This window comes from Onychostoma macrolepis, chromosome 11 (genome assembly GCF_012432095.1).
Source record: "Onychostoma macrolepis isolate SWU-2019 chromosome 11, ASM1243209v1, whole genome shotgun sequence".
In the NCBI taxonomy this organism is placed as follows: Eukaryota; Metazoa; Chordata; class Actinopteri; order Cypriniformes; family Cyprinidae; genus Onychostoma; species Onychostoma macrolepis.
Window position 1 is genome coordinate 10,259,116 of NC_081165.1, and position 14,777 is coordinate 10,273,892.

Here is a 14,777-nt window from a genome sequence, read left to right on the forward strand (position 1 = left end):
AGTTTTGCCTTTATGGGAATAGATGATATTTTAAAACATTACACCAAAATAAATAAAATAAATATATATATATATAAATGAAATGATATTTCGCAATACTAACGATTTTACTGTATTTTTAATTAAATAAATGCAGCTTTGGCGAGAAGACATTTCTTTCAAAAACAATAAAAATCTTAGAGCCCGAACTTTACTTTTTTTTCTCAGTCTGATAAACATCTGCTAATTGTCACTGTTTAACTCCCAACACTAAAAACAGTAGCCTGGAACAGTGGAGAAAAAAAAAAGATTTATTTTTGAAATTTAGAAAAGAAACAAAACTTTTTCACAATTTTAAACATGGGTCAAAATATACCAAATATTGACAAATGAAAAAGTAAAACCAACAATCTAACAGCAAACAAATAATATCCAAATGAACTAACAGACAATCAATTGGACACACTCTGCAGCAATGTGATGTTGTCTCCTTTCAACATAATCCGCCCTATTGGAGATAAAATATGTTTAACGTCATATCGTACATACATCAAACAACAGTTATTTCTCAGAAACGCATGACTTGCCAGTATCGCAAAGTTCAGACTTACCCAGTGGCTTCCTGTTCTTGGTCTTCATGTGAACCTCCTCAGCATCATCCAAAACCAAGTTCATATACTCATCAAATCCCTTGAAACATACACAAAGAAAGCAAATAAGAGTTCTTTATTCACATGCTTGCATGATATTGTTCACAAAATTGTCTGTAAAGATGAAAATGAGCTGTGTGGAAAGAGTAAAGTGCGTTAACGGTAAATTTGAGACTCGCTGTGTTTACTCACAATGATGCATCCTTCTATCCGCATGTTGACCTGTTCATACAGCCAAACCTGGATTCGAGAACGCTGCACAGAAAGGGGAAAAAATATTAGCAACTGGTCATTTTTATTTTGAACTTTTAATTTATATTAGATTTTAAACTGGTCATTTAGATTTTTATTTTCATGAGGATGATAAATACAAAAACTGTCCTAAAAATGTATAACAAAAAAATCTAATTAAATAAAAAAATTAAAATTAAACAAAGAAAAAAACAATAGTAGAAAACAGAAAAACCTCACATTTCATCAACACTTAATAATACAATTAACTACGTGTGTGTGTGTGTGTGTGTGTACATGCATGATAATATTTAAGACTAATATGTTGTGTTTATATATTAAATATATTTATCTGTAATATAAATATAAACATATACATGTGAATATTTTCAAAATATATATTGTATGTGTGTGTGTATTTATAAATACACAATAAATATACACGGTACACACATATATTATGTAAACAAAATGTATTTTGGATGCGATTAATAGTTTGACAGCACCAATATATATATGTATGTATATACTTATATGTATATATGCATGCATGTTAAATATACATAATAAAATGATTAACTTACATTCTGTAGATACCTGAAAATAAGGTTCTGAAGGTGTAATTAAGGAAACAATCAAATATTCACAACATTACACTGTTATCAAATATAACCCGTGAATAATTTAAAAAAGCATTTTTCATTCATTCGTAAGTAACCGATCAGCAGGACAAAAACAAACTTGATGCAAACATCTCAAATACTTATCAAAGATATAATTACACACAAAAAAATCATGTAATTCCTAATACAATATGTAATACAATGTAACATTATTAATATTACGAAACCAAAGTATATCAATACAATGGGGAAAAAAGCCAATCCAGTTCTGCGTTCTGAAGGATACGATGGGCTGCACCATGACCTTCTGAACCTTCTGTCCTTGTCCTCTGTACGCCATTCTTCCGAGCAATATCCTGATATTTTTAGAAGAAAGAGATCAATGTAATATGAAATGCAATAGTTATTGGCGCGGCAACGAAAATCTCACGTTGGTTGATGCTGTTTCAATGGCGGCGCAATTCCGGAAACAGAATGACGCAATAAAATAAAGTGTTGATAATATGTAACGCCTCTTGTGGCCGGGAGACACATTACAGACTGGCGGATTCACATTAGATGTTTTTATTGCACAGAACAGGTTACATAATACACGACTGTAAAACATTAATATATATATACATATATTATATATAACCAATTATATGTGATTGTCCACGTTTTTTCCCCCACTATTTTAAATCAGCGTTTCACTAGTTCATTATAAATGTCTCTGCGGTGTTACATATTAATTTTTAAAAGTAAAAATGTTAAATATTGATATGCTGATATTGCACGAATTGCCGAACAATTGCCGTCTACAGCTTGTGTAGTTTTCAGGACGTAGTGCACAGTTTGTGTGACGTAACACGCATGTTTCTGCTCGGTCAGTGTGTCAATTGTTGTTGTTGTTTTAGAAGCGTTCAGTGGTGAGTGACTTAGCATCGGGCCAGCCGCAAACTACGAGTGATTTTTATTTATTAAGACAATATTTTCATTTATCTTTAAAGGGTGTTTTTATAGTGAAAGGACTGTTTGAATTTGAGGTTATATAATTATATATCTGCTGAGCTTTTGTAGCGTTATCTTTAGCCTGGCTAACAGTTAGCCTAGTTTAGATTGTAGTCAACATTGTCTTTTATATTATTAAACAACCAATACTTTTGCTTAGGTGAGAAAAAAATAAGGTTATACAGTTTTAAATGAATAATTATATATGCTTTTATTATTTTGTTCAGCTGTAACGTTAGTGCTTTTGTTTTTTTTCAAGTACTCAGTAGATCAATTATATCTAGTGATACTGGAATATATATTTTAATGCCATTATCATATTCCTCGTTTCTTTCTTTCTTTTTTTATGTTAATGTATTCATATACTGTGTAAATACGTGCACATTTTCAACTGTTATTTAAATTGCCATTGTTTTACATTGATGATTTATCTATATTTTTAGTCTTATAATTTTATTGTTGCATATGTCCTTGTTTTAAAGCCAAAATATAACTGCTTCTAAACTTCATATGAATTTAGCTCATGCACCTGTTCTGTGTCCAGAACCGAACAGGTACAGGATGCTGCGTCTGCGTTGCAAAGCCAAGAATGGGACCCATCTGATGCAGGGCCTTACACACCAATCATGTGTTCAGGAGCTTAAAGATAAGATTGAAGAGCTAACTGGAATACCATGTGATGTGCAGAAGATCATGGTAGGCTATCCACCATCCAGCCTGGATCTACACAATGGTGAAGCCCACCTCAAAGATTACCCTATCAAATCAGGTTTGGGTTTGCATGATCTTTACACTTGATTTGTTTGCAATGTGCTACAGGAATAGTTGACCCCAAAAAATGTTGAAAATGTACTCGCACTCAGGCCATCCAGGATTAAGATGAGTTTGTTTTTTTCATCAGAATAGATCTGGAGAAATTTAGCATTACATCACTTGTTCACCAATGGATTGGGGCTGTGTATCACCGATACGTTTCTCTTTACAGAGGCCACGATATGTATCACGATGTGGGACTGCACTGAATTTCACCTCAGCAGAATTTAGTAAAACAACTGTTTATTAAACACTGCAAACTATAGAGCCATTTCTAACTATAGGCAGAGCAGGCAGTTGACCTCTGCGTTATGAAGGGCCTCCATAACTGTACCATAGTAGGCTACAATATAAGTAATGGCATATGTTTCATGTTTACATTGGGCACTCTCCTCCAGGTACAATATTCTGATTGTTTGCATCTTGTTTTTAGGCCCATAAATAATAATGTACTCGTTCTAAAAAACTTATATTGTAATGTTCCTATTCTAATATATTAAAAAATCATCTTTACATTGCTGGTAGGTTATTATTGCACAAATTAACACTCTCTACGTTTAAAAAAAAAATAAAAATTAGAAGCATTCTAAAATATTGCGGTGTCTTCGCTGTAGCTCACAGCACATTCAGCAACACAGAAACTTCTCAGCGCTGCCCCGCAATTTTATCAATAAAATAGCTTAATTGCTGAAGAGCTACATTATCTTTCTCAACAAGATAGTGGAAATCAATTGCTTAACGAGTGTTTAATAATAAAGTATTAAATAGGGGTAGGCAGGCTATAGGGAGGGCTTTGTTGTCCCAACAAGGCAGCATATATTTAATAATTTTAATAAATAAATTATTTAATAATCATTTAAAATAGTTTTTCTCATAATTTAATGAGTTTATTCTCAACATTTTATTTTGGCTTTTTTTCTCTAAATTTAATGAGCTTTTTTCTCGAAATTTAACAAGCTTTTTTTGAGAAATGTAACTTTTTTTTCTCGTAATTTAATGAGTTTATTCTCAACATTTTCACCTTTTTTTTTTTTTATTTAAAGACCTTTTTTTCTCAAAATGTAACTTTTTTTCTCGTAATTTAAAGTTTATTCTCAATATTTTATTTCAGCTTTTTTTTTTTAATTTAAAGAGCCTTTTTTCTCGAAATTTAACTTTTCTCGTAATTTAATGAGTTTATTCTCAACATTTTATTTTGACATTTTGAAATTTTAAATTTATTAAGAGTTTAATCTCATATTATAATGGCTTTATTCTCAAGATGGTTTAATTTTTTTTTTATTATTGCTTGGCCCTAATCCTCTTCCGTACGTATTTTAGCTGTAAGCAATGTTTTGTTGTCAAAACGTCTTGATGGATTTATTCATTACAAACACGCAGCTTGTGGATTAGTAAAATTGCTTGTGGATTGTTGTGGTGTTATCATCATCTGTTTGGACTCTCATTCCGACGGCACCCATTCACTACAGAGGATCCATTGAACAAGTGATGTAGTGCTTAATTTCTCCAAATCTGCTCCAATGAAGAAACAAACTCATCTACATCTTGAATGACCTGGGGTCATCAAACTCTCAGCAAATTTTCATTTTTGGGTGAACTATTCTTTTAATTCTGTATTTATAAAACCATCTTGCTGAGTTTGCTGTGTTGCTCATTGGTATGTTTATTGTTCCAGGAGACACTCTGATTGTAGAGGAGGAGAAGAACAAACCCAAACCCCAATCACAAACCACTGTGACCAAAGGGCCCAGTCTTGACCTGTCACCGGTTCTAGAGCGCCACGTCGTCCCAGCCGACAACTCTTGTCTGTTTACCAGTGTGACCTACGTTATGGAAGGTGGCGTTTACGACCCAGGCTGTGTGCCTGAAATGCGCGGGCTCATCGCACAGATTGTAGCTAGTGACCCCACCGCGTACTCAGAGGCAGTATTGGGCAAGACTAATGAGGACTATTGCTCCTGGATCCGTCGCGATGACACGTGGGGAGGCGCCATAGAGGTTTCAATCCTCTCAAAGTTCTACCAGTGTGAGATCTGCGTCGTTGACACTCAGACTGTGCGCGTCGACCGCTTCGGCGAGGATGCCGGTTACACTAAACGAGTGCTGCTAATTTATGATGGGATTCATTATGACCCACTCCAGAAGGTGATGCCCAATTCAGATATTCCCGCACAGACTCTGTTTTCCACCACAGATGACATAATTTTAGCCCAAGCGCTGGAGCTCGCCGACGAGGCGCGGAGGAAACGTCAATACACAGACGTCAACCGCTTCACTCTGCGCTGCATGGTGTGCCAGACTGGCCTGGTGGGGCAGAAGGAAGCAAGGGAACATGCCAAGGAGACGGGCCACACCAACTTCGGGGAGGTGTGACACTCCTCGCTCTGTTTTTGAAATCACCCCCACCCCGCACCCCCCTTTGCCACGTCACTGCCACGCCACCTGACATGGTACCTGCTCTTTCTCTGCTGCCTGTTCCAGCTTGGTACAGTCCTCTACCTCACATTGTCTAGCAGCTTCAGAAGACTCTCACATGTCGAGTTCCCCCAAGAATTCAGTATTCTTTTAACTTTGGTTTACTCTCGAGGTTGAAGTATTAAATGTGCTCGTGTTTTTGAGTCTGTTGCCAGATGTGATGACAAAGCCGTATCTTCAAACCAAATTTTAAAGGGATTCTCCACTGACTACCTTGATATATAATGATTACAATACTAGTATTAGGGTGAATTTCGCAAAACACATCCAGGTCATATTTCACTGCAGAATCAAAGAAGTAAAAAATCACAATTCAAAAAAATAACTGTAACTGTTAATTAATTATTAACAGGCATCTTAAGTTATATGTGTGTTTATAGTTGTTGATGCCTATTTTCACAATTCTTACCATAATTCTCATTTAATATTAGTAATACAGTATGATATTATAAATTATGAAGTATTTATACATAGTAGTATTAAAGTTAGCCTGCTTGTCATTTAATTGGAAAATAAGTAACTGAATTACATCTAATAATTTAATGAAAATTATGTTAAAAATATATTTTTTCTTTTTTTTTCTCTGCTGTTAAATGTGACCCAGCCATGTTTTCGTGAGATTCACTCATGACCTCATGTAAACACTTTTCTGTTGCCTGCAGCTCAAAGATGTGTGAGTAACAGCTGTTTGACACTGCTAGCTAAACTCTTGGTAGTATCTAACAAATAATGAAACTTTTAACGAGTGATCGCATAAGGCATAATTGTTCATTTTTAACAAAGTAATCAAATATTTCAGTCTTTTAACACACAAAGTGCTTCTGTGGCCAGAGTAGTATTGAAAAAACGGTGGAGCACAGCTAAAGACATGCCTTTCATGATATCTAATTTAATCATGGCATTACTGTATTTATTATATTATCTGTCTTTTTAAGGTCATACGCACAGCTTCTGAACAATCGATGGCACTACATGAAGTCTTAAGTTCACTGGCTCCATTGTACCTGTTACTTGAAATAGTCACAGAGTGTCGACTCTGAATACTCTATGCGTTTTTACACATTTTCAGTAAGCTAGTTAGCGAGAAAGCGTGGATTTTAAGTTGAAGTGGACAACAATGGTGCTGACAGTAGAATCTCACTGAACTACTTTGTGAATCTGTGGATTTTGTTCTTCTTTTAAGGGCACTTGTGTAATTTCTACAAATGACCACACAAGATTGTTTTATGCAAAATGTGTTTATTCTCTCTCAAGTGACCATGACATATTTTTAGGAAGAGTGATTGTTGTGACTTTCATTTTACATTTTAAGTGATGGAATGTGTCATATTGAACTTTTTCCTGCTTTACAGGGCCGATATCTGAGGTTTAGTGTAGCAAAGTATCATTGCGTTAGAGAATGGATGAACTTTAGAGAGAAAACATCTTGTAAGGCCTGATGATGACGATGTACATTCTCAGTATTTTTCAGTCAGGTACTATCCACACTGTTGTTTACTTGTTTGCAGCCTTTTTATTTTGAAGAAATGGTGTCATTGTAAGGCCAAAGGACTTTTTTTTTTGTTTTTTTGCAGTGATTTTTCTAAATGGCTGTGATCAGTGTTACACTAAGGTAACTTTGAGTGAGAAACTGCATGTTCAGCACTCAAATTGCTACAAAATCACTGGTTATACTGGGTAATGATAAATAAACTTGAATTGATATATATAAATATTCTTGTGTATTTTTTTTTCTGCTTAATTGTTAACTAATTAGTGTTGTTTACTAAAGGAAACATTACTTCTGCCAAACTTTAATGTTAGTATTAAACTTTACCAAGCACTTCGTTCCATAACTCCTATTTAACCAGGAACCCCAATGTTGTTTTGCGCAGACAAGTACAACTCTAGATTCTTTAGAAAATGTAAAAATCTTTTTTGCATATGGCTTTTAACATTTAATTCTTAAACTAGCATCTATTTTGTTAAAGTAATCATTTTAGAATTACTAACTCATTCAGTACTTACTCCTTAGCAATAGTGACTAAATGGTGAGTAAGGCTACTATCACATTGGAATAAGAACTAATGAGTAGTTACTAGTCATGATTGGATTTTTATAGTAGCTTGTGGTACCACTACCATAACCACGTGTTAGTTTAAAGAAATATTAAAACCGATTGAATAGTTAGTAACAACTGGATTTCTTCGAGTAGCAAGTGCAATAGTACAATAAAACCTTAAAAGTTAATGTTAAAACCGATTGAAGAGTTACCACACTACTTGGATTTCTTATGAGCAGCATAGGAACTAACGTAACGTTAGTTAGTTTTGAGAAATAAATGTTAAAACTGATCCCCTGTAGCCTATGTGGTGTGAAAACATAGCCTAATGAATCCCAGTTAGTGGAACAGGATCAAATCAGTTCCATTTGACGGGGCTTAAACTAATGTTATTTTAAGAAACCCTTAATAATGCGATTAACTGGGATTTGCCGGTGATCCTCTCGACACTTTGCCATCGTGTGTCTGTCATTCCAGGCGTGTGCAGAGAAGTAGCATGTGTAGTTAAGTATATACTACGCATCTTTCATATGTATTTTCCAGTCATTAAACTACTGTTTTTATACGAACGTTCGTTTTTTTTTTTTACTCTACACTCACCGGTCTGTTCTCTGATTGGCTGCTGCAGGAGAGAGACGCAAATGATTGGTTGAAGATTTTCCTTATGTACAGTACCGACACTTCACTGTACCTCACAGCACTGACACTGTAGAAGCACGTGAACCTGCTGGGCTGCCATCTCGTTTCTGCACTAGAGGTAAGCTTTTATTAAGGCATGCTTCTAGCTTCATATATTTATTTCTGCATATAAGTATTCTTAAGATTTTAATTAAAGGGATAAATTATAACTTAAAACTAAATATGCAATTGTAAATAATGTGCTGAAATGTATCAATTTAAATCAAATTGAAATAAATATACATGCTGTCATTTTTTAGATTGTTCAGCAATATTTTTTACTATATTATTTGTCTTACCCAGGTGTTAAACACTGTGAATTCATTTCTAGTGTCATCTGATACTGAAAGTTTCACATACCCTTAAAGTAGATAACTAGATAAGTGTGCTTTCTTGTGTAATACAGGTCATACATGTATAATAAAGTCATTTCAGTGTTATTATGATCATAGATGATTTCTCTAGAACTGCATAAAAGACGTTACGGAGTTTCAAAGTGCATATTGGTGTTGCAATTACAAAATTAACCAAACATTTGATTAGCAGTATGTTATTAAGATTAAATAAACTAGATAAAAAAGGCCAGTGGGTTTATTATGTCTGTGGAAATGGACTTTGCTTTTACACTAATGTGATATGGTTTACTGATTACAGTTTGATTATTGCAGATCAACTTTTAAAATATAATGATAGTTTGACAGATTTGAAAAACAAATGTTGTGCTATGATAGTTTAATTTTTCATTCAACTGCAACTGCTTCATTCATCTATCCACAAAGAAAACCTGTTTGCTGTTACATTTGCATTGTATCACACAATGTAATCACTGAAAGAAAAAAATGCGTTATCATCATTCACGTCATATGCAAATTTATAACAGTGAGAGCCTTTTACATGATGACTAATAAAACAAAGTGTATTGACATTGTTCTTGCTGATCTTTCATAAGGTGTACATAAAATAAATGAAACCATTTCTGTAGTACAAAATATTAAAGAATTAAACTTGATCAGCAGAACTTTTTGCACATTTAACATTTTTGTCTATTTAGCAAACCGATGATTCACTATCTTCCATTCATGCCGGACTTGATCCAACTAAAGAAGCTCAGAGTAATGTCTGCTGTAATCTCATTCACATCATCTGATCATTTAATATACCGTACACAAAAACACAAATAATTCCTGGCTAATTTAAGTTAATGTATTTACATTTTAAATTGCTTTACAATTTCCACTATTATTATTAATATACTACAATTCTTGCAAAGGGTGCATATCATTTTTTTTATATTCTCTTTTTTTTTAAAAGGGAAATGCAGTTTCATCATCATTGTTAAAGAACTTTGAATTCATATCAGAGTGGAGGTTTCCATAATTTGCAAATGCCGATAAGTGACATGTGGCAAGATGGCAATGGCCTCGACGCAATGGGCGAGATTGACAGTAATGGCAGCTGTGACAGCGTCGTCAGCTTCAATTCATGCTTCGTAAGACATACTTTTTTTATGAAGACATACAGTAAATAATGTTAAAATACATTTAAATAGCCTATACATGTGTATAGAAAACATTGATCAAATATATTCAAGTGTCTATCCAAACCTGTATGACTTACTTTCTTTTTTGGAACACAAAAGAAGATATTTTTGAGGGTTGTTTTGGGCCCCAGTGCCTTTAAGACAAAACCATTCTTCAAAATATCTTCTTTTGTGTTCTGAAGAAGACAGAAGAAAGTACAAGTAGTACAAAATCTAAATGGCACATATTTGTACCTTTTGAAAAGGTACTGCCCCAGTGACAACTTTTGTACCTTTTTTCTGAGTGTAAGTCATACAGGTTTTTATCAAAATAAGGGTGAGAAGATGATGATGGAATTTTCATTTTTGGTTGAACTATCCCTTTAACAAACTCACATTAAAACCCGTCCACAAATGCAAATAATTTATGTTTTAGAGTGATGAAAGTCTGGAGTATCTCTCTGCTGAGGAGAAGGCTTGTCTCATGTACCTAGAGGAGACCATTCAGTCACTGGATACGGAGGATGACAGTGGCCTGTCCAATGATGAGTCTGATCAGCTGCCAGCTCGAGGAAATGTGGCTAACAAAGCAGCCCACCTCTTTTCGTCAACAAGACTCAGCAAGGTTCCTAGTCAAGGTGTGTTGTTGCTCAATTAGTATTTATAACTACTTTTGCCTATAATGCAGTACAAATATATTTTTCTTGTATTGTCTGTAGATGTACCCCAAAGCCAATTTGAAGGTCCATTCTCATCTAGCAGCTTAGTGCAAAATGACATTCTGAATTATATGGTTCCTACTCCATTTGTCCTTGCAAACCGTAACTCGCAAATCCAAACCAGACCTGAAATAGCTGCATTCCAGAAAAAGACGGCACCCAAAGTGGCTTGTGAGCTCCATCAAGAAGCTCCACGAGTTCCCTCGGAAGTCAATGTGGTAGTGATACCACCTCCACATAAAATCAAAGTCGGTAAAGACATAGTGGAAGAACAACAGAATAAACATAAGCCAGAGAATGAGGCACGTAGAGGACCACTCTCGTATGAGGCTCTGGTGCATCTGCGCAAGAGTGCATCGATGCGGAGAACCAATGCTACAGAAGCCAAAACCGGAGAACAGCAGGTTTCTACAAATAAAGATCATGATGAAAGCATCTCTGGATCCCAAACTCTCACACAGGCCATGACAAGTAGGAGCTCCAAGCCCATTCCTCCACCTGTGGCCCCTAAACCTAAAATGAAAACCCCACACAAAGTCCCAGTGAACCAGGAAGAAGCCTCCAACCCTAAAATCGACTCAACCATGCCTTACTCAGGAGTATTGACAGTGGATAAATTAATGAACCCAGAGAAAGTAAGAGTGGAGGCTCTTTGCAAGTTGGGTCTCCTCAAGAAGGATACAAAGAACCCAATCTGTCAACAACTAAAGCATTCAGAGTCCCCAGCAAACTTGGTGCAAAACCAGACCACAAAGGAATGTCTTGCTCCAAGTGTTCCTGCAAGACCTGGAGAACAAATAAATCAGCCAGTACAAACTTGCAGTCCTCTCCATCAAAGGTCTGTGAGCGATCTTTCGGCAACTTCCTCTTTTCCACAGCATGCCGATATGACTTCAACCAGGAAATCTGCCACACTGGAACGCACTGGGATGGGACTGTCAGGATCTAACATCACAGTCTTAAATGCAGTTTCTCAGAACCACCAATCAAGTTCTTCTATAGTAGGAACCAAAAACCACTTTACAGACACTCTACAGGCATCCATAAAAGCAGAATTGCATGCATCATCTCATTCCAAAGGCTTCAACGTGCCTGTTCCCAGCATCGGAAGGGATCGGAGAGAGGCATTACGAAAACTAGGATTGCTGAAAAACTGAGATTTGTTGACTATTCTCTCCAGACGTGATGTATCAAATAATGCTTCTGGGTCTAGGCCTCTTTTTCGTTTTAAGTGAGAATACCATTACAACAGCCGTTTATGAGCACTATTCATTCTCACAGTGTAATCTCCGGTCTTATAGTGTCCTGGACACCAATATTTTTACATTTTTTTAAAACAATAATCACTCTGTAGCCTACTAAGATGGAGATAAAAATTAGGTTCATGATTTTCAGTAATACTGCAGCAGACACTGGGTGTCTATCATCATTGTTTGTTGTTTGCTTTTGACATCTGAAGGAGCGTTTGGACAATAGACTGTATGGTTTGGACCCAGAAACTGTGACACATGATTCCTCTGAAAAATGTAAAACCATACTGACCAACATCATCCCAATGGTCATTATTTTTGCAATTCCGCACTAGTTGCACAGAAATTGCTCAGTTCACTTTTAACAATTTCAAGTAATACAGTGTGGCACTTTACCTTTAGTCCATTAATTATTGATTCTAAATAGTGACTATAACACCTGGATGCCTTTGCCGATAATACAGTATGTTTACTTTTCCAGGTGATCCTAGTAACTTTAATTTCGAACTAGACCTAAGTAGATGCCCCAAAATCCTGCTCCAAATCTGTCTTTATAATTCATGCCTGTTTTGCTAATCAGTTGCTTCAGAAAATCACTTTCTGTTTTTTCCAAATACAATGGAGTATATCTGCTTCACCAGAGACTGTCGAACCTGAGGAACCCAGGCTTCCATAGATCAGCTATCAACTCCTCATTTTACACGCCGGTCGGTGAGATCTGACACAGCACTTCAGTGGATTAGCGCATTATCTTGAGTTTCAACCAACAGACTGGTGTTCATGTTACCTGGCCTCTCAGATTCATCTGTCATTAAAGTTCTTTATCTCGCAAAGTGACCTAGTTCATGACTTACACTGAGAATGGTTCCTTCTGTTTGTATTTACTCAATTAACAGTTGCCCTTTGACAGCTGCTCCTCTATCCAAATCTATACAATAATGCACATGGAAAGCAGCCATAAATTACAGCAATGTTTAACCACAGAACACACATGAATAAAGCAATAATTTCAGTTTAATAATTCTTACTTGGTTTCAAGTTTATCTGGTTGCTGTGTTGTATGACCAGATAGCTGAATAATATGTTTAAACTGTATCCAAGTCCAAGCACTGTGCTTTGCATAACCAACCATTTAAACCATAGACTGTAAAAAAAAAAAAAAAAAAGATTTAAACCTTTACAAATGGTATGCTTGTGGTTGAAACCATGGTGAAAAATATAACTGGTTCAATCCCAATGCAATTAGAATAATAAAACGCATGTGGACAGTGAATCAGGTGATGCACTGCTGTAAAAATTGTGAACTTTGAAACTATGACAATGATTTTGATTAGCCCTCATACAGTTTGTGAGCAGGCTGTTAAAAAAAATTTCAACGTCTACTCAGCTTGGCTTTTCACGGAGTGGTTTTATTTACAGTGATTACTGTCTGCAGGGCAAAGGTCACTAACTGTTACGTTTTTAATCAAGGTTACGTCTACTTAATGCAATTAAGTTTTTTCTTTTTTACGTTTACATATCAATTTCAATTTTTTTTTTTTTTTTTTTTTGTGGCAAACTGAATAGCTTCTGTTTCTTTGCCACGCTCACCTCCGAACATATATTCTCAGTATGAAACTGCTCCAGCAATAGCTATCCTTCGTCGTCGTCTTTTTCTTTGGCGTTTTATGGCGGATGATGTTGAGGGGAAATTACACGTTCTTCTTAAATCCTGTTAATTAATCCTGTGTCTTTTAGATATTTAACAGTACACTGAACACTCTCGCATCTTTCCTTTTTCCATGAAAGTTTTAATTATTTATATCAGAGCTTAGCTATACACTGTAATTACGACGCTTATATTTTACTACAGTGAATTCCACTTATTGAACTGTAGGGGGCTCTAAAGTCGCACAAATACACAAAGTGAATATGTATTTTACTTATCTATACATTGCAGTGAAAGTTAGGACTTAAATTTACAACAACTATGAATTATTTTGAGGCTGTCTGCAAGAGTTTAATCACCAAAACGTGCACTAGAGGGACATGATACACATTGGGCAACACAAAACAAGATTTGCAACCCATATGTGACCCTGGACCACAAAACCAATCATAAGGGTACATTTTTTTAAATTGAAATTTATACATTATCTGAAAGTTGAATAGGTAAGCTTTTCATTGATGTATGGTTTGATAGGATATGACAATATTTGGTCAATATACAACTATTTGAAAATCTGAGGGTACCAAAAAAAAAAATCAAAACAAGAGAAAATCTCCTAGAAGTTGTCCAAATTAAGTTCTTAGCAATCCATATTACTAATCAAAAATTAAGTTTTGATATATTTGTTTCATGATCCTTAATGATTTTTGGCATAAAAGATATGCTGTATGGGTCAAGTTAATTTTGACCCATACAGTATTGTTGGCTATTGCTACAAATAAACCCGTGCTACTTAAGACTGGCTTTGTGGTCCAGGGTCACATATGTTGATATTAGTCTATAGCAGGGTTCCTCAAATCTTTCCCTGGAGGGCCAATCTGCTGCAGAGTTTAGCTCCAACCTTGATCAAACTCACCTACCTGTGATTTTCTAATGATCTTGAAGACCTTAGCATGCTCAGGTGTGTTTGATTAGGGTTAGAGCTAAACTCTGCAGGAGTGGGCCAGATTTGAGGATGCCTGGTCTATAGGAACAAAAGTGAGACTTGATTTTATCCACTCACATTAAATGAGTTATATAAGTGGCCTAGAAAAATGTATTTTGTTTTACATGGTCTCTATGTTGAATATGATCAGCCATATTATTATACTACTTTCATAT

The 14,777-nt window shown here is 35.4% G+C and overlaps 3 protein-coding genes across 5 annotated transcripts; 2 read left to right on the forward strand and 1 right to left on the reverse strand.

The window, feature by feature from the left end:
- Positions 1–269: 269 nt before the first annotated feature.
- Positions 270–1,965, reverse strand: snrpe (small nuclear ribonucleoprotein polypeptide E). The gene is made up of 5 exons (XM_058791633.1): positions 1,770–1,965; positions 1,445–1,471; positions 822–884; positions 591–669; positions 270–487 (listed from the first exon to the last, which is right to left on the reverse strand). The coding sequence occupies exons 1-5, from the start codon at positions 1,821–1,823 to the stop codon at positions 432–434; spliced, it is 279 nt and encodes a 92-aa protein (XP_058647616.1). The 5' UTR covers positions 1,824–1,965; the 3' UTR covers positions 270–431.
- Positions 1,966–2,258: 293 nt separating this feature from the next.
- yod1 (YOD1 deubiquitinase) lies at positions 2,259–7,467 on the forward strand. 3 transcript variants are annotated; one of them, XM_058792554.1, is made up of 3 exons: positions 2,259–2,391; positions 3,018–3,242; positions 4,962–7,467. In XM_058792554.1, exons 2-3 carry the CDS (start codon positions 3,035–3,037, stop codon positions 5,657–5,659), a joined length of 906 nt encoding a protein of 301 aa, XP_058648537.1. In that variant the 5' UTR covers positions 2,259–2,391; positions 3,018–3,034; the 3' UTR covers positions 5,660–7,467. The 3 variants fall into 3 exon arrangements, with proteins under 3 accessions (XP_058648537.1, XP_058648536.1, XP_058648539.1); XM_058792553.1 differs by lacking the exon at positions 2,259–2,391 and adding an exon at positions 2,400–2,633; XM_058792556.1 differs by lacking the exons at positions 2,259–2,391; positions 3,018–3,242 and adding an exon at positions 3,326–4,878.
- A 1,043-nt stretch (positions 7,468–8,510) lies between these two features.
- zgc:158258 (uncharacterized protein LOC791186 homolog) lies at positions 8,511–12,823 on the forward strand. Its single transcript, XM_058791958.1, has 4 exons — positions 8,511–8,559; positions 9,792–9,969; positions 10,436–10,637; positions 10,719–12,823. Exons 2-4 carry the CDS (start codon positions 9,865–9,867, stop codon positions 11,873–11,875), a joined length of 1,464 nt encoding a protein of 487 aa, XP_058647941.1. The 5' UTR covers positions 8,511–8,559; positions 9,792–9,864; the 3' UTR covers positions 11,876–12,823.
- Positions 12,824–14,777: the final 1,954 nt, after the last annotated feature.

Excerpts from the sequence above, each read along its gene's own strand:
- snrpe (XM_058791633.1), bottom strand. The coding sequence starts at position 1,823 with ATGGCGTACAGAGGACAAGGACAGAAGGTTCAGAAGGTCATGGTGCAG. Across the intron at positions 1,472-1,769 it reads AGGTCATGGTGCAGCCCATC|AACCTTATTTTCAGGTATCT; the intron begins GTATCCTTCAGA and ends TTACACCTTCAG. Across the intron at positions 885-1,444 it reads TTTTCAGGTATCTACAGAAT|CGTTCTCGAATCCAGGTTTG; the intron begins GTAAGTTAATCA and ends CTTTCTGTGCAG.
- yod1 (XM_058792554.1), top strand. The coding sequence starts at position 3,035 with ATGCTGCGTCTGCGTTGCAAAGCCAAGAATGGGACCCATCTGATGCAG. Across the intron at positions 3,243-4,961 it reads AGATTACCCTATCAAATCAG|GAGACACTCTGATTGTAGAG; the intron begins GTTTGGGTTTGC and ends TTATTGTTCCAG.
- zgc:158258 (XM_058791958.1), top strand. The coding sequence starts at position 9,865 with ATGCCGATAAGTGACATGTGGCAAGATGGCAATGGCCTCGACGCAATG. Across the intron at positions 9,970-10,435 it reads TCAGCTTCAATTCATGCTTC|AGTGATGAAAGTCTGGAGTA; the intron begins GTAAGACATACT and ends TTTATGTTTTAG. Across the intron at positions 10,638-10,718 it reads CAGCAAGGTTCCTAGTCAAG|ATGTACCCCAAAGCCAATTT; the intron begins GTGTGTTGTTGC and ends TATTGTCTGTAG.